The following is a 17,510-nucleotide window of genomic DNA, read 5'->3' on the forward strand; positions in this document are numbered from 1 at the left end:
AGTGAACTGGGCTGGATGAGATTGTGGCCATGAATGTTGTGGATGCTGTTGGGGGTGTGGACGGGGAGGATGATAGGGACCAGAATGGTGATAAGGCCCGGGATGGCGATATGGTCCTGGGGGATAGTGCTGTTGATATGGATTTTGGGGGTACAAATGATCGTCTTGTTGATATACACATGACTGGGAAGGATGCAGGGCCGAGGGAGTTGGGTGGTGGGCTGCATCAGGAAGTCGCTGGGTTGGAGGGGGATTGGCACCGAAGGAAGAGCGCCGGCCGCTCACTGGGGAGGCAGGATCTTGGCCATGCTCAACGAACGAGGATCCGGCAGGGTGTGTTCCATAGGGCAGCGATGCTGGTGGACGGCCATGCTGGCCAGGGTTGCTGGGACGCATGGTTTCAGGAGCCAGAGCCAAAGGACGAGGACGAAAAACGGCAAGCCCAGCAAACGAGGGCCAGGCGAGGAAGCGACAGGGACGAGGGCGAGCCGGGGAGGATGAGCCGCGGGCTGTGGCTGGCCATCGGGTGGCTGCATGTCTCCTTGTTGAGGACGCAGAAGGATCTGCAGGATCGCGGCCAAACGGCCCCAACAGAGACTGAATCTGGGCCGAATCAGCATGTTTCGGACGAGACAGGTCTTGGCTTGAGCTGTTGCTGTGTTTTTGGCTCTGGATGCACGATCGGAGATAGGTAATGATTAGTAGCGTGTCTGATGGAATTGAAACAACAAGAGCATCCCAAATAGTATAGTGGCTAGTACTCCCGCCTGTCACGCGGGCGACCAGGGTTCGATTCCCTGTTTGGGAGAACGCTTTTTGCTCACCATTTTGGCGCTCTGACTGCACTTTCCCACTCGAGATTGCAGGTGGCATATCGCCGTATGCTGCTTGCCGATTCCTGCTGATGTTGTTTCTGCTAATTGTTCTGTTCGATACCCTCGTTGGTTGTTCCTGCTAATTGTTCTGTTCGATACCCTCGTTGGTTGTTCCTGCTGATGTTGTTCCTACTCGATACTCCTGCTGATTGTTCCTGCTGATTATTCTCGCTTCTCTGCCGCACTGCGACACTATCCCTCTGACCTGCCCAGCTGTCTTGCCTCTGTTTGTTCTCATTTCCCTCTTCCTCGATAGCACACCGCCATTGCCATCGAATCGCCCGCTCCGAAACAACCTCTTGTGCCACCGCAGTCGCGCAGCCTCGTTCCCACTTTTCTGCTTTCGCGATCGCAGTCTTCCTCGTCTTGGTGCCCATCCATCCATCCAGCCATCCAGCCATCCAGCCAGCCGCCAACCATGCCGTCGATCCTGCAAACCGTCCGATATGCCCTCAAGCGCCCTCCCACCGTCCTGCGCGCCGGCCACCCTCTGCTGAGACTCAAGGCCGATCCCGTTTCTCCAGCCGAGCTCACGACACCGAAATTCAAAAAGATCGTTTCTCAAATGAAGGAGGTCTTTTCGTCGCCATACACCCCCGTCATTGGCCTGTCGGCCCCACAGATCGGCCATTCAGTCCGGCTGATCGCTGTCCAGGTGACAGACTCAAAGACCTTGAAGGAGAAGAACATGAAGCCCTTCCCACTGACATTCATGGTCAATCCCGAGGTGACGATCGTGGACACGGATGCACGCAACTGGGTCTCGGACTATGAGAGTTGCGAATCGGTCCCCTCGTACAATGCCCTCGTCAAGCGGGCCGAGTCGGTCAAGGTCAAATCTCTGGATCTGGACGGAAAAGAGGTAGGCACGCTGCTGCTCAGGCCGCTTGGGCTGTTGCGTCTGCATGGCTGTTGCATCGGGTCGGCCACCCCATACTGAGCTGCTTCGAATCTGTGCTATCGATCCGCAGGTCAGCAACGAGTTCCACGGCCTCCTCGCCCGGATTGTCCAGCACGAAGTCGATCATCTCGACGGCAAGCTCTATATCGACTGTATGGACCATGGATCCCTGCGACATGATAAGGTAGGCAGGCCAGCCCCAAGGGCATGCTCGCTCTCGGGTGCGTACCAGTGCCCTTGCCATCGGGCTGGAAACTAACGCAGGAATCCACCCATCGCCGCCCCACCACCCATTGCCTCGCCAGTACATCGATCAATTTGAGATCCATACACGCACCAAACCCAAGCGAAAATAAGAGCGGCTGCGATGCAGAATCCGGCCGTCTTCCCGCTGCGCTGGCAAGTCGGCCATGTGTGCTCTGCGGCTCGTCAATAGAATGTGGCCATCGTCCCGTCCCGTCCAGCCCCGTCCGTCCCTGCCGCTGTGGCTCGATCCCCCGCCCATCCTCTCATGCAGTCGTCCCCAGCCGGCGAGGCTCCTCCCCAACTCGATCGCCCAGCTGCAGCCCGGACAGATCGCCAGCGGCCGCTGTGCGTCTCTGACGACAACCCGCCTTTGACTGCTGGCTTGTCTCACAGCACAAAAAGAGAAAGTACTGAGCATCTGTTTCGTGAGACGACGGGCTTGTGCGTTTTTGGGCAACCCCGCCTGCCTCGCTGGTCGCCGCTTTCTGTCCCGCTGCTGTCGCTGCCCAGGCCCATCGCTTGCACTTCATCACTCTCAAGAGGCTCCCCCCCCCCACATCCTCATATCCTGCCTCCGGTATGGCTGCAGAATCCACCTCGCCTTCGCCGCCGCCCGCTGCGGGTCCGCAGACCTCATCGGCCGTCTCGGCACAACTCAAAATCCGGGTCATGGAGGCCCGCAACATCCCAAAAAAGTCGGCCAATCCCCGGCTCTACTGCGTCGTCGAGTTCGACCGGAACGAGCTCGTCACAAAGGAGGCCAAGATCTCAGAGCAGATCTTTGCCGACACCCACGGCAATGCCGTCGTCTGCCCCGTCTGGCATCATGCCGCCACCTTGTAAGGCCGGGCCTGGCTTTCGTCGCCTGCTGCTGCTGCTGCTGCTGCTGCTGCTGCTGCTGCTGGTGGTTCCAGACTCCCTCGATCATATCTAATGCGATTCTCCGCCGGCCTTCTCGCAGCGATGTCTCTCGCCCCGGGAGTCTGCTGACCATCACAATCTGGGACCGCTCGACCGACAACGGAGCCGAGGGAGAAATCTTTATGGGCACGATGAAGATCTTGCCCACACCCATCAGCGGCAAAATCCACGATAGCTGGTTCAGGTACGGTATGGCAGTCGGTCGTTGGATGGAGGCTCCCTGGCGCTGGATGGATGGCCCTCGATGTAACAGCGCCATCGCTTCTCCTACCCTTCCCAACAGGCTTCTGCCTGTTGTCGGACGCAACAAGGCCAAGGGCGAGCTGCGAATCCAGCTCATGTACGAGACAATCAAGCCGAGATCGCTGGACGCCAGCACCTTTGATGTCCTCAAGGTCATCGGCAAGGGAAGCTTTGGAAAGGTCTACCAGGTCCGCAAGAAGGACACTGGTAAGTAGCGCATCGCCGTCCCCCCCCCCGCATTCTGTGGGATCTTATCCGCCCTGCCTCGGTCCAGACAGCACAACCCGCCTGACAAATGCGATATTTGCGGACCCAGGCCGCGTCTATGCCATGAAGGTTCTGATCAAGCGAGAGATTGTCGAGAGACAAGAGGTCGCCCACACCCTCTCGGAGCGCAACGTCCTCATCCGTGCCTCATCGCCCTTCCTCGTCGGACTCAAGTTCTCCTTTCAGACCCCTGACTACCTGTATCTGATCCTGGATTACATCAACGGCGGCGAGCTGTTCTACCATCTGTCCAAGGAAAAGACCTTCACCGAGCAACGGGCCAAGTTCTATGTCTGCGAACTTGTTCTGGCTCTCGAGCATCTTCACAAGGATAACATCGTCTACCGGTAAGGCCCAGGCTCTATCCGTGTTGAGCAATCTGTTCGGAACGCCCCTGTTCTGATCCCATGCTCGTCTCCGCCCCTGCCTCTTCCCTCTTGGCTCCGCGGTGACATACAGCGATCTCAAACCCGAGGTAAGTCTGGAGGATGCGACAACCTTGTCGAGTTGGCCGTAGGTCGCCTGTTGCATCTGGCAAAGGAGGGGACATTGTCCGGTTGACCCATGACCCATGACCCATGACCCTTATGGGCCATCATGTGGCTTGGCTTCCTGTGACCCGCCGCCGAAATCATCATCCCACGTTTCGATAACCTGGCACTTTGTCTGCGGATCCCACGACCGCCATCCCCTACTAACCTTACGTCGTCGATGGCGCATCAATGTCAGAACATTCTGCTGGACTGTAATGGCCACATTGCCCTCACAGACTTTGGTTTGTGCAAGGAAAACATCAGTCCCAGCGACACTACCAACACTTTCTGTGGCACGGCCGAGTAGGTATTCTGGCACAATCCAGCGTGCTGCAGACACGAACTAACTACCTACGCCACTGTGCATAGGTACCTGGCTCCCGAGGTGTTACTCGGCGAAGGATACGGAGTCGCCGTCGATTGGTGGTCCCTCGGTATCCTGTTTTACGGTAAGTCGTGATGGCGGTCGCCGCATGCATTTGCTCTGCCTTTAACTGTGCCTGCATCAGCCTCATCCCCCCCTCCTCATCGTGGTTCTAGAAATGATCACGGGCCTTCCGCCCTTTTATTCTGAGAATGTGACATTGATGTACAAGAAGATTCTGCACAACCAGCTGCTGTTCCCCGACGGCATATCTGCAGAAGCCCAGTCGCTGATTCGTGGGGTACGTAGCCTGGTCCGCAGGGGGTCTGTCGCGGAACTTTGGGCAGGTTTGCTGGACTTGGTTCTGAGACGCCAAGCGGACGGCAAGCCGAAAGGCTACACAGAGTTTGGTATCGGGATACTGCTCGGTGCCGGCTCCCAGATCGATGCCTGAGGAGCAAAGTGCATCCGACTTGATTTAGAAATGAGCGCTTTCATGAGAGATACTGTCGCCCTCGTGGGTCTGCCATGCGTTTATGCTGTCCCAAGACCTCGAAGCACAAATGCTAATGTGTCGCTGCTGCTCGGCTACTGCGCTTCTGCCCTTGCTTTGCTTTAGCTCCTTGAGCGTGATCCACAAAGACGGCTGGGCTCTGGACCCACCGGCTCCGATGACATCAAAAATCACCCCTTCTTCAAGGATGTCGATTGGAAGGATGTTCTCAACAAGAATGTCCAGCCTCCAGTCAAGCCCAATGTCGTACGTACAGGCTGGTTGTGCTGGTTGTGCTGGTTGTGCTGGTTGTGCTGGTTGTGCTGGTTGTGGAGCCAGTGTCATCACTCAATTCTTCTTGCATCCACCAGTCCTCCGAAACAGACGTGTCCAACTTTGATCCACTCTTCACCGAGACTCCCATCAACGAAATGTCGCTGCCGCACGGAACTCCTCTCTCCGAGACTCTGCAGCAAAAGTTCTACGGATTCAGCTACACGGACGAAACTCTGAACGAGCAGCGATAAGCTGAAGCAGAGTCAATTGGAGATACCTGTGCTCTGCTTCTTTCATTCTGTTTTCCGGAGTAGCTGGCGGTTGTGAGTCCCGCTGGGCCGCGTCCCTCTGTCTTTTACCAACCGCCCCTCCCCCATCTGTTCCCTTTCATGCCTGTTTGTCTGTTTGACTACTTGTCCGCTTGACTGCGTGTCTGCTTGACTGCCTGCCCACATTTGTCCCTGCATAGCTGCGCTTGTTCACCCCCATTCCTTCCTCGGCGTAGATGCCACTGGCCATGTGTGCGGTTGTTCGTCGTTGGCTTGTCGTCGCTTTCCCTTTGCTGTGCGAAACTTGATACTGCGTTCCTATCGCTTGTGTACAAAGCGGCCCCCTCTCTACCCAACAACCCACAAATGGGACGGCCGAAATACAATTCATTCAGAAACTCTCACTCCATAATCCGCAATGGTTTCAGGAAGATGGCGGGATATCGCAGTAGTGTGCCATAGCCCCTCTGTTTTGTCAACTGGGTATGTCGCTTGGTGCAGCTTCCGAGTGAAGATCGTCGGTCGCGCCCCAACCCACAATCGATATGAATGCAGTGAGCATGTCGCTCGTGAACACACTGAGCCGATTGCAAAGTCAAGTGTGCAGCAAATAGCCAATCAGATGTTTGGTTTGGGAGGATGAGATCAGCGACTGCCTCTCTCACGGCTGATTCGTCCTGTCATCAAGTGCGTTCTCTGGCCACCACCTCTTTCAGCTGCAAACCTGCTGCTCTCTGCACTTGTCCATCACCTCCTCGCCAGTTACTTACTCGCTCCAACTTGAGCCGTTCACCTCCCAGACCATGGGATCTCTGTCAGTCGGCGCCTCAGACGGCCTATCGCCGCCCCAGCTCGAAAGCACCCAATGCAGAGTCGAGACTCGTAGTCGTATCGAGCTTGGACCGGCATTCGCAGAAAGCACCGCCAGGGATGTGCTGGTTGCAAAGACTCTTGCCCCTGCAACACACCCGCACGCCAACACTCGGCGCCCAGCAAGCCCATGTCCAGCTGCCAACGGCATCCCCGAAAGAGCGGCTTGGCTCCCGAGCTCACTGCCAGCCGCATATGATCAAGTCCCACCCGCCGGCAACACCCGCAGCGATTCGGGCCGTTGGCACAGGGAGTGGGTTTGTATCAACGTCGAATGCATTGTGGGAAGCAGTACATGTGCTTGCGTTCGGTCGTGTGGTACGATCGGCGCTGCCTCGTTGCTTACATCAATCTGGTTCGCCCCTAAATCGCCTGCGATGCGGTTTGCTCGCTCAAAGAAACCCTCAGGCTTCCCGATCCTTGTCCCGGATACCCCAAAGTCTGCATTTCCACACCATAGGCTGCTCGACGAAATCTCTGAACAAGGTAATAGTGCTCATGGGACGGCGTAACGATTGACTTGGTTTCGCACAGCAGTCCGGCGATCGTGCATTCAGAGGCACTCCGTGAGCCATGCAGCACTCATCCACCGTGCTCGACGCAGATGTACCACTGTGCGAAATCCCATACGAGCTTCCGTACGGCGCTCCTAACGAAGTTAGATTGGTTCGTAGCCGCATGTCGTGTGCTCCTGTGTGGCAGTGTGTGCAGTGCTCTGTCCAAACAGCAGGCTATTCAGGTCTGATTCCATTGCGGCGTCTTGCAGAAATACATCGAGTCTTTACTGGGAACAAAGCTCCCGCCACTGTACGAGCCAAAGATTCGCGGCGTCACATCAAAGTTTTCGGAGCTGAGTCCCAGAAAGCCCGCCAGGCCCGTCCGGTCCAAGCTCAAGAACTCGCACGTTTTCAAGAACCTTCCCACGGTGCTACCCAGACTACGGGTGCCCCAGCCCTTGCAGCATGACACCAAAGAACTCATACTTAACGCAGATAAGGTAGACCCAGGCACGCAGAAGCAGCCGGTCTGTTGCGTTGGGAGGAAATCAATTCTACCGCACACGCTGACGGTCACTATCCACATTGCATGGGTGCTGTCAGGCCGGACTCGAGTCGCTGATCAACCGAGGCTACGTCCCATACTCCACCGACCTGCCATTCCTCATCTCCACCGAGCGGAAGCTACTTCACGCACGAAAGATGCTACTGATGCCGGCGGCCCTCAAGAGCGATGTGAAAGCAACCCGAGAGACCTTTCTTGGACCATACAGACCACGAATTCACATGGATCTCACCTCTCCAATGGCATCATCGCGGATGCTGAACGCCTCTTTCCAGTTGTCTCGACGGGCTCGACAGCTTATGATTGAAAAGCGCTTGCACTGGGTAAGATCATTGGCATCAGCTATCCAGGGGTCAGCTGGGTGCCATCGTTGCCATGAGAATCTCCCCAATGGCGGCTGATCCGCTCATAGACATCATCACAAAGGCCCGGCCCCTGCGCGAAAGCCCAAGTTGAGGCTACCGAATCGCATTCCGACTAACCCCGCCTGCTTCAATAGCATAAGATACCGTTTATGTACACCAGCGCACCGAAGCAGTGGGCATCGCTGCCAGAAATTATCGAAGAGTACCGCAGGGCCCGCAAGCTGCTCCAGATCCAGGGCTTTCTTGAGCCGCCGAGCACCAAGGATCCAAACCCCACCCCTCAGCCGCGACTCTATCACCTGTCCTCACGGCCATCGACGGCAAACTCACCGCACACCGCACGTCGCCCCGAAGGATGGGTGATTGCAGCTCTATGTGGCCGATTCATCCAATCGTCATCGGCGTATCAATCCTTCCTTGCCACGCATCCAGATACGTTGCTCCAAATCTTGTGGGTCATAGAGAGTCTGGAAAAGTTTCTCACGGCTTATTCAGGTGCAGTTCTTTGGGCATCGACTTCTCCCCTTGCAGAAGTGTAGATCGACAGAGGCCGGATGCCTATATATCCAGAGGCAGCACGAGGCAGCACTCCAGCATCTTCACGCCGTTGCGTAGTGTTTTGCACCAGGGCACTGATCCTGCCAAATGTCGTCAAAACCACAGTTCCTTGGGCCGAATGCCGATGCCAAGCGATTCTCGATGTTTCAAATCGAATGTTTTTCAGAACCCTGACCAAGGAGGAGCTGATGGATACCCTGGAAAACAGAGATGAGGTATTTTTTGCAAACGACACAAGCGACCGCCTGGTTTGCATATGGATGCGGCGTACTCGATCGCTGAATCGTGGAGCCTGGACACCCTGCCGGCCGGCCACCGGTCTGGGAATGATAGGTACTGGCCACAGTCTCTACGCCTGGACGTCGGTACACAGCCACCGGTGCTACGGAGAAGGCCGCCACCATCATCCAGTCCACATTCCGGATGTTCGTGCTGAGGTGAGCCGTGCAGAGGGAAGCTCTACAGCGCGTGCGCAGCTTCATCATAACTTCAACTGTCTGCCGAGTCTGATGTGTGGCCGGGCAACCTGGATCTTTGACAGGAGGGACTTTATCGAGTATCTGCGGAGACTTTGGGCCAAACGGACCCTGGTAAAGCACTGGCGAGTCAAGAAAATGAGAATCTTGCTCATGAGCTCCATGAAGGTATGTCCAAGCCAATGAGATCATCGAGTCGGTTGATTGGGTCGTCAGCAAGCGCGGTCTCGTCCTCGTATCGCCAAAGGAGTCACGTCTTGTCTTTGTCTCGCTTTCTGTTTGCGAACTGCACACTGACCTGCCGCAACGCTTTCGTCGTAATGCTCGATAGAAACAATACGAGTTGCTGCACTACAAAAAGTTTACGCGGCTGCGAAAGATCATGATCCGAGACTGGCTCCAGATTATGGGCCAGAGCAGGTTAGTATGCCAAGCACACTAGTGGCTATGTTGTGCCGCGATGAGCGCAGTCTCACTCGCTAGTGTGTACGATCCTTGGAGTGCCAGATCCAGCTTGCCGATGGGATCCCTCAGCTACTGATAGCAAACCCGATCGCTGGATCAGGTTCCTCATCGTTCTCTCTCCAAACAGGCGCCACAACGGCTATTCTACACCAGATATCAACTTTGGAAGGTTCGATAGGAAACATTGGCTTTGCCATCGTCTCGGACACAGTCGCGAACACAGTCTCTGAGCAAACTGGCCTTCTTTGTACTCGCCGTTTAGATGTGCAATGCTGCTGGACGAGAGCGTCGACATGATCATCATCACGACATATCTTGACGACACCCTTACCGAGTATTACCGAAAGTTTCTTGGTATGACACAGTGCTCTGTATCGTTTCTGGTGTCTTGAAAAGTACTGACTGAAGCCCTGCATTGTATCTGACAGGACATGGCTTCTCGGACCGCAATCCGCTGACAAACGGACGCATCAAGATGGTCGTCCCAGAGTGCGCCGAGCACTATCCGCGCGATGCTTCGCTCACAAAAATGACTGTTGCGAGCACCCGCTGCCTCAACCAGATCAGGGAAATGATCAAGATGCGCCCGGCGCTGCTTGTTGTCGATGTCGTCACAGAAGACGAGGTTACCTTGAGTTCGGTGAGGAGGCGCAGATGCAGTGTGCGTCGTGGCCTCACACCACTCGGCAGCCTCGCCAAAGCCACCGTTTCATCCACCAACGGCCTTGCCACACCTCGCAGTAGCTTCTCACCAGCTGCTTTGTTTTTCTAGATACTCGGAGTTCCGATCTGCGGCCCGTCCACAGAGTCTTACGAGAAGATCAACACTCGCTCGAACGTCCATAGGATGCTGAAGAATCTGGCGCTCCCCGTGCCACCAGGTAAAAGTGCTCTATCTGCACTGACCGGGCACCTGGACTCCGTGTCCAAAGCCCACGACGATCTCGACTGGGAGACTTACGCTCGGCTTCATACGGAACTCTAGGGACGCGATCGTCCTCCAAAGACACCACCAACGCAGCAATTGACTTGATGAAGGCAATGGTTGTTTATTCAGAGACCAACCGCTGGTGTCTGCATGTCGACGAGCCCATCAAACGAGTGCATGTTCATCGAACCCCTGTACCTGACGGACTCCTGGGTATGTGACTAACCACGCCGATCGATCCACAAAATCAACCGCTCGCGCCAGAACTTCTCGGTATCGTGTGTGATGATATAGCGATTCTGCCACTCGTATAGTCGCAGTCTCTAACTGACCCCCCTCGTCCCCACTCGCCGATATCCGACAACGATGCAAGTTCGCGACTCACTGAGCTTCAAGGATATATTGACCAGCTCCAAGCCATCCCAGCCACTGCACCGAGCTGCGATGCCTTCGCCGCTCGGAGAGCATGCTCCACCGCATCACAGCAACCATCCAGATGGTCACCTCCGTTTCATCAAGTCTGTTCAAGCGCCGGTGTCGGTCCCAAGCACTCCTATTGGATCGTCGGCACATCTCAGCTCAGCAGGCATCCTCAAGAAGCGCCTGTCGGCAATGGATATGGACTCTATGGGATCGAGCGAGTCGCTCGGGTCGACGTCCCATATCATCTCGAGTTCCTCTCTGAGTCAGCACATCACACAGGGCCACTGGGAGCAGATCAAGGCAGCAATCAACACCGATATCGAGGGCAAAGTGGAGGAGATGAAGCAGAAAATTGTCCTCGCCGAGAGCATACGGGACATGGACATGTTTCTGTACCTCTGGCGGCGATGGGGCGTCTACATCGAGGCATCACCGACGCCAAGCGGGGACCAGTATACCAAAGTCGAGATCCTCATTCTGATCGAGCCCACGGGCAAATGGAAGCTGATCGCCACGTGTGAAGCCGTGAGTCATACCAGCAAACGTCGCTAATTTCCATGGGGGGGGTTGTCTGCAGCCTCAACCCCAGTCACAGTTTGAAATCCAACGTCGCTGTGTTCAATCATGGCCATACACCTTCTATCTGTGCTAACCAACCTCTATTCCTAAACTGGCAGCTGTACTCCGCCGAGCATGAAGAAATCGGGATTCTCACTCCGCAGCGATCCTGTAGCATGGACAGCGTCCGAGACTGGATGCAGACCATCGCGCGGCATTGCGTGACCGAGGACATCATTGGATACTTGACTGTCGAGATCTATTCTATTGGAACAAGCTATGTCTGTATACCGCTGCATCCCGGGGCCGTCTTGATCGCGCGCTTGCTTGTTCTTGACTAACTGCAATCGATCCACAAAATCACAGAAATCGAAAAAGCACTGGATTTCCATGATCTATCCATACTTCACCGCCAACATCCTGCGCGCCATGGTTCCGATGGTCCTGTCATCGTGCCGCCTCGAGCATCAGAGCATGCAGCTGATCTTTGACAAGACCGAGATTCCAATGCACACGTACTTTCTCAACTCGGCCAAGTTTGCAGATGCCGTGAGTAGCAGTTGCGCTGGCAACCGCCGAGCAGGTACACGAGTCTCGGCATGCCTGACTCGACTGACGCCGCTGTCTCTTTCTGACAGCAAAAAATCAAAGCATCTTTCTACAGCAAGATCGTCGGCAATTCGTCCACAAAGGAGGCGCGACATGCCCTGTATTTGCACCTGGAGCACTCGCAGGTGGCTCTTCTGAGCCGTGAGGGCATCATCGGCGTCAACATCAAGCACGGAGTAGAGTGGGACGAATGGGTGAGCTCCACGCCGACGAATGGACAGCGTTTGGTTGATCCAGGGGCCATACACGGGACTGTCAAGCACACCACTTGCGGCATCTTTATCCCATGGTCGATGACGTCAACCACACATCGGCACCCACTGACTCACCTCTTGTGTCTTTGAAATTGGCCTGGCTTCACTAGACAAAATCAGGTATATGCTTCCCGACCCTGGACACGCGATGGAAGGGCTCGTTCCCAGTCATGTAAGTGAATCCATCAGGACATGCGCTGTGCAAGTGAGCGTGCTCAATCGATGCCATATACCTAACGGCAGTATCGATGGTCTAACTCGTCGATGCAGAATGGTTTCCAGCTCGCTGCAGGCTCTCTTCGAGGGCACGCTGAGGAACATGGTCAAGATCAACCGCCGCCTGGCCACCAACGAGCAGATACGGGTCAATAACTTCAACGTATGTTCCACTGCGTTGTGGATTATCAACTCGGGAGAACTTGAACGTGTGAGCTGCCATGTTGGGTAACGTCTCCTCTCACCTATTATTTCAGGCGGTAGCCTCTAGGATTCTGCAGGAACTGGTCGTAGTCCGAATGGCAGGCGAAGGATCTGCCCATCCTAAATCTGCGAACACGCAAGCCCAGTCTACTCGATCTGCAAACGATATGGGCTCCCGCTCAAAGTTGAATCGGTCAACAACCTTTGGAAAGGGCGGCGAGGCGCCAAGGATTCCCAAGCCTCTGATACATGAGCAGCCCAAGTCCGTGGCTGCCGAGTACACGTTCGGCATCAACATTGGCGGTCTTGGACCAGAACCCAGCCGTCTCTGGGTCTCGCATGCGGCATCGTCGAGCCGGAAGAGCCCCGCAGCCGCAAGAAAGGAGCGAGAACATGGACGGATACCCGGCACCGATGGTGATGCGCCGGACTTGGAGACCCCCGATGATGTGGTTCGATGGATGCACAGGGCCATTACTGAGCATCGGAACGGCCCGCTCGAGCAACTCATCCAGTGTGTGGTCAATCTCTCGCTATCACCGCCGGCGTCGGCCTCTCGACGCCGGCGAGCCGATGCGCAAAAGGAAGACCCAAAGCCGCAAATCAGCCCCGAGACGGTCGTACTCCTGGCCGAAGGCGTGCCCTCCAAGATGGCGGCCGAGCTCGACCCCACCTTCGTTAGGCCACCTCTGAGTCCCGTTTACTCGAAGCGGCGCCCATTTCTACCCAAGCCAACGCCGTCACAGTCTCGGACCATGTACCAGAAGATGGAGAAGGCGGTTGATCAAGCACTTTCCGAGGAGCGACGACAGCGCGCTGCCCGGGAGGCCGCCGAGCAAGATAAACGGGCCCGGCTCCGCGAAAAAGATCAGCAGGAGGCCAAGTTGGCGCTTGCCGATATCCGGCAAAAGTCGCTGATCGAGCAAATGTCGCAAAAGATCCGCGACGCCTATGTGGCTCTGGAAAAGCGCCGCTCGAGTTTGAATGTTGTCAGCGAGGCAGCAGCGCCGGCGACGCCAGCCCCTCAGCCCGCTCCGGTCGAACCCGAGATCATTCCGACACCGAAGCAACAGCCGGCTCGAGAGACACCCAGCGCCGACTGGAACGAAGGCTACGAGCAGGTCGAGCGCATTGTGACCCGGCGGCCGTCCATATCGGGCTTTGTCGGCAGTGTCATTGCCGATCTGATGCGGGAGAGCTCGGATCGGCCGCTCACACGGTCGACAACAGCCACAGGCGGGCAGCACAGCGAAGTGCCGTCTCGGATGACCACCTCGAGCCGGAGTGGGCACGACACCTCTGGCCGAGACCACGGATTTGCTCGGACACCGTCGCTGGTCAGGACAGCGACGAGCGACAACAGCCGATCCAAGGCAGCCAGCACACTGCAGGCCGTCCCGGAATGGTCATTAGCTGGAGCCCAGGTTGCAGAGTCAAGGGAGGGAATTGGGCCGGCTGATCTCTCCGAAAGGGGAAGACAGAATGCTCGCCGGCTGCGAGAGTCCATCCAAAGAGACGCTGAGCAGCACGGCCAGAGCACATCTTCGGGCACCGACGAACAGACATGACCAAGCCGCCGCCATGAACATGTTGTACCGCCGCTCGCGTGGGAACAGGCAGAGCAGCCATGGTCGCTCCGCCAATACAGATGCCGAACGGGTGCCCCCTCCCTTGCGCTAACTTCATCGGCGTTGCCCACACGGCGACTGGCTGCGGCCCGTTCCAACAGGCGGACATGGCCGTCCCTGCAAATCCGTGCACACCGCCAGCCGCACTGCCAGCCGCACTGCCAGCGAGTGTCGCCGCCGGGATTCAGGGTTTGGCGTGTCCACGTGGCCGCCCGCGACGGCCGCCTCCGTCTCCACCACCCCCGGCAGCTGCGGTCTTGGTCTGGTCCGGCCCTGGTCCGGCTCGCCCGAGCATCTTGGACCTGATCAGCCGTCTGCCCATTGTTTCGCTCGGCCAGAGTGATCCGTTCTGCATCCGCTCGCCGACACCTTTGTCTGACCTTGCCTCGTCGCCCAGCTCCTTCTCCCGACTCGCGCACCCGAACCCGTCTCGTCCGCTCGCCGCCCACAGCGTTGCTTCCTCATCCGCCCGATCTGGCCCGCTCGTAGTCCTTTACCAACTACTCCTCCTGCTCCCTATCTCTGTCTGATCTATCAAAGCTGCGATGAAGGCCTCGCTTTTGACCCTGCTTGTTGCAGCCCTTGCGACCTCATATGCCACTGTTGTGCCCCAGCAGGTTGCCGTCCTCGTGCCCCAGCAACAGGACCTGACTTCGGGCTCGGTGAGCTCCTGTGCGTCCCTGACGGACTCTTTTGCGATCGAGTCGATGGAGATCAGCCCGGATCCTCCCAAGCGAGGGCGCCCCCTGGACGTCAAGGTCCGCGGATATCTGAACGACCAAGTCGACGTCGGCGCCTACCTGCAAGTCCGGGTCAAGCTGGGTCTCTTCAAGCTCGTGGACACCCGCATGGATCTGTGCGAGGAGGTCAAGCAAATCAACATGGAGTGTCCCCTTGAACCTGGGTACTACGACATCCACCACACCGCGGACATTCCCTTCGAGGTTCCTCCGGTAAGTGGCACCGCCAAGAACACCGCCAAGCCTTGGGGACGAATGGCCGAGGCAAGGCCTGGGCGGCGGAGTGCTCTGGTGCAGTGTCGGGAGCATGGTTGGACCGCGATCGAATGCTACGTGGTGCAGTCGGCCAGTGAAAGTGATGGGGGTGGGTGTGGGTGTGGTGTTGTCCGAACTGCGAGCTCGGATCATCCATCCGTTCGTGGACAACCAGCCCCGGATACCGCCAAAACCTGGAGCTTGGCAATGTGGTACGGCTCTGTTCTGCATCCGTCGAAACTCACGCCGAATCGGGGGTTCTGCAGGGCCGCTATCAAGTTCATGCTGAGCTTTACCATGCCGATGGCCGAAACATCTCCTGCGTCAACGCTGCCTTCCGCATGTAGATCCGGAGGCATCCCCTTGTGATGTTTGTGCATATATCCCGCCCTTTGCTTGACTCTCTCCTTTACCACTGGAATCCGCCTCTCCTCCGAAAGCAAGCCCCTCCAATCCAGACCTTTCCCTTCTTGAGCCTCCTCCATGTACACTCAATAAACTGCACTTGTGCCCAGTGCCCTTGCGGTAGAATCCAGCAGAGTCGTCCATCGAGAGAGTCGTGGCGGAAATGCGGAGAGCAACCAGAACCGAGGCCGGAGAATGCGGGTGGAACTACGTTGCGATTATTACTGCGACTGCGACTGCGACTGCGACTGCGACTACGGCTATGGCTGCGACTACATGCCAATGTCCGGTTACCGGCCGAGCACACTGTACTCGGTGAAGACGTCTCGCAAAATCATCAGCTTTTCTTCGACCAGATGCAGGGCTTCGGCGAGCTCCCGGGTTGCAATCGCTCCGGTGGTCTCGATCTTGTTTGCGGCGAAACCCGGGTCTGGCTGTGGTTGTTCCTGGGGCTGTTTCGGCGACTTCTCCTGCGGTTCCTCCTGCGGCTGATGCTGATGCTGGTGTTGCTGCTGGTGTTGCTGCTCCTGGGGCAGGGGCTGCAGCTGCACATAGACCGGAGGGGCAACAAACACCACCCGGTCGTCCGTCCACGAGTACGGCCGGCCCTGCATCTTGCGCTCGTTGCTCTCGATCGCACAGCGGCCAAACTCGGTCGACTTGCGGCAGAGGAGACGAACGGCATTCTGGAACTGGGTTGTGGCCGAGCGCTCGGTCCCGTCCTTGCCAATCTGGTCGAGCATGCGCTGCAGATCGGTGCTGGCCGAGACCACCTGGAGGGTCTTTTCCATCAATCGCGGGCGCTGGCTTGGAACATGGTGGACGATGAGCTCTTCGAGCCCGCCGATGCTCGCCAGCGCCTGGCGGATGAACCCAGGGATGAGCGCAACGGTAATCGAAGGAGCAGGCTGTTGCTGTTGTTGCTGTTGCTGCTGCTGCTGCTGCTGCTGTTGCTGCTGTTGCTGCGACGCTGGGATCTCGAATGTCCTGGCCGCAGCCATGGCCGGGCTCATCAGATGGGTGCGCTGCAGTATCAGACTGAGCTCGTCTTCGCTGATGAACTTGCCTGTGCCGAGGGCTGGCAGGTCGAGGCTCAGGGTCAGGGCGGCTTGCTGATTTGGCTGATATCCCCAGGTGGTTCTCTGGGGCGTCAGTGCGGCAATGACCGCCGGCGTCCTCGAGGGAGAATCGAGCTCGTGTGCCGACAGGAGCAGGTCAGCCATGAGTAGCTCAAGCTTCAGAAGCGACTTTGATGGCGAGCCCAGCTTGGAGCTCGATTTTGATGATGCCCGGCTTTCGGCAAGTGAGCCGGTCATGGTGACGATCCGGTCTTGGTAGGGGAGGGCGATGGAGGCTCTCAGAGACGACTCACCAAGCCGGCGGCCGACCTGCCCGCTGAACGACCCGGTTCGTCGGTGCAGCGGTGATCCAGCGATGGTGGCAGAGTGAAGATTGTCGTCAGAGATGTGCAGGGACTTGAGTGGAAGCGAGCTCATGGACTGGACCAGCCCACGGGCGCCTCTGCGAACGGCAAAGCGATCGGCATCCGGGGCATCGAGGGCAAGGGGCGTGGTGACCGGGCTCAGCTCTGCCGGAGAGGGATCAGGACGGACGTATACGACCTCCTGTCGGTGCCGATGGCGCATGTCCTCAAGATCCTGCAGGATGGCCTTTCTGGGGCCGGTGAAGGAGGTGCTGACGGCCACCATCCAACTCGACTCGAGTGCAGCCGAGAGCAGGTTGACCCAGTGGTTCTGGATGGCGGCGGTCTCGGCGGCAAGCTCAAGAGTCTCGTTGTTTTTTGTGACGAGGACAAAGATAAAGTGCTTTGGCTGGGAGGGGGTATCTGGGAATCGGTTGATGGACTGGATATCGCCGAGCTGGACGGACCACTTGATTTCACTGGTTCGGGATGCCGAGTGATGGTACGAGAGCGTCTGCGATGCAGAATAGCCGACAAGAAAGACATGACGTGAGCAGGAGTGACACTGGATGTGGATGTGGATGTGGATGTGGATGTGGATGTGGATGTGGATGTGGATGTGGATGTGGATGTGGATGTGGATGTGGATGTGGATGTGGATGTGGATGTGGATGTGGATGGGA

At 57.1% G+C, this 17,510-nt stretch overlaps 5 protein-coding genes and 1 non-coding gene across 6 annotated transcripts; 5 read left to right on the forward strand and 1 right to left on the reverse strand.

The window, feature by feature from the left end:
• Positions 1 to 736: 736 nt before the first annotated feature.
• Positions 737 to 808, forward strand: BJ171DRAFT_t107. Its single transcript has one exon. It is a non-coding gene; the product is annotated as a tRNA-Asp (tRNA).
• A 420-nt stretch (positions 809 to 1,228) lies between these two features.
• BJ171DRAFT_61990 (peptide deformylase) lies at positions 1,229 to 2,367 on the forward strand. Its single transcript, XM_053115410.1, has 3 exons — positions 1,229 to 1,737; positions 1,847 to 1,960; positions 2,082 to 2,367. Exons 1-3 carry the CDS (start codon positions 1,294 to 1,296, stop codon positions 2,130 to 2,132), a joined length of 609 nt encoding a protein of 202 aa, XP_052967576.1. The 5' UTR covers positions 1,229 to 1,293; the 3' UTR covers positions 2,133 to 2,367.
• Positions 2,368 to 2,497: 130 nt separating this feature from the next.
• On the forward strand, positions 2,498 to 5,800 carry BJ171DRAFT_500638 (serine/threonine-protein kinase SCH9). The gene is made up of 10 exons (XM_053110575.1): positions 2,498 to 2,861; positions 2,984 to 3,127; positions 3,227 to 3,393; positions 3,503 to 3,800; positions 3,913 to 3,928; positions 4,183 to 4,289; positions 4,356 to 4,435; positions 4,527 to 4,651; positions 4,970 to 5,110; positions 5,215 to 5,800. Exons 1-10 carry the CDS (start codon positions 2,602 to 2,604, stop codon positions 5,368 to 5,370), a joined length of 1,494 nt encoding a protein of 497 aa, XP_052967577.1. The 5' UTR covers positions 2,498 to 2,601; the 3' UTR covers positions 5,371 to 5,800.
• Positions 5,801 to 12,672: 6,872 nt separating this feature from the next.
• On the forward strand, positions 12,673 to 14,051 carry BJ171DRAFT_500640 (uncharacterized protein). The gene has a single exon (XM_053110576.1). It carries the CDS (start codon positions 12,838 to 12,840, stop codon positions 13,942 to 13,944), a length of 1,107 nt encoding a protein of 368 aa, XP_052967578.1. The 5' UTR covers positions 12,673 to 12,837; the 3' UTR covers positions 13,945 to 14,051.
• A 161-nt stretch (positions 14,052 to 14,212) lies between these two features.
• BJ171DRAFT_500642 (ML domain-containing protein) lies at positions 14,213 to 15,530 on the forward strand. The gene is made up of 2 exons (XM_053110577.1): positions 14,213 to 14,957; positions 15,266 to 15,530. Exons 1-2 carry the CDS (start codon positions 14,550 to 14,552, stop codon positions 15,344 to 15,346), a joined length of 489 nt encoding a protein of 162 aa, XP_052967579.1. The 5' UTR covers positions 14,213 to 14,549; the 3' UTR covers positions 15,347 to 15,530.
• A 98-nt stretch (positions 15,531 to 15,628) lies between these two features.
• On the reverse strand, positions 15,629 to 17,446 carry BJ171DRAFT_500643 (uncharacterized protein). Its single transcript, XM_053110578.1, has one exon. It carries the CDS (start codon positions 17,111 to 17,113, stop codon positions 15,695 to 15,697), a length of 1,419 nt encoding a protein of 472 aa, XP_052967580.1. The 5' UTR covers positions 17,114 to 17,446; the 3' UTR covers positions 15,629 to 15,694.
• Positions 17,447 to 17,510: the final 64 nt, after the last annotated feature.

The sequence above is a fragment of the Polychytrium aggregatum genome (genome assembly GCF_025602895.1).
Source record: "Polychytrium aggregatum strain JEL109 chromosome Unknown BJ171scaffold_14, whole genome shotgun sequence".
NCBI lineage: Eukaryota > Fungi > Chytridiomycota > Chytridiomycetes > Polychytriales > Polychytrium > Polychytrium aggregatum.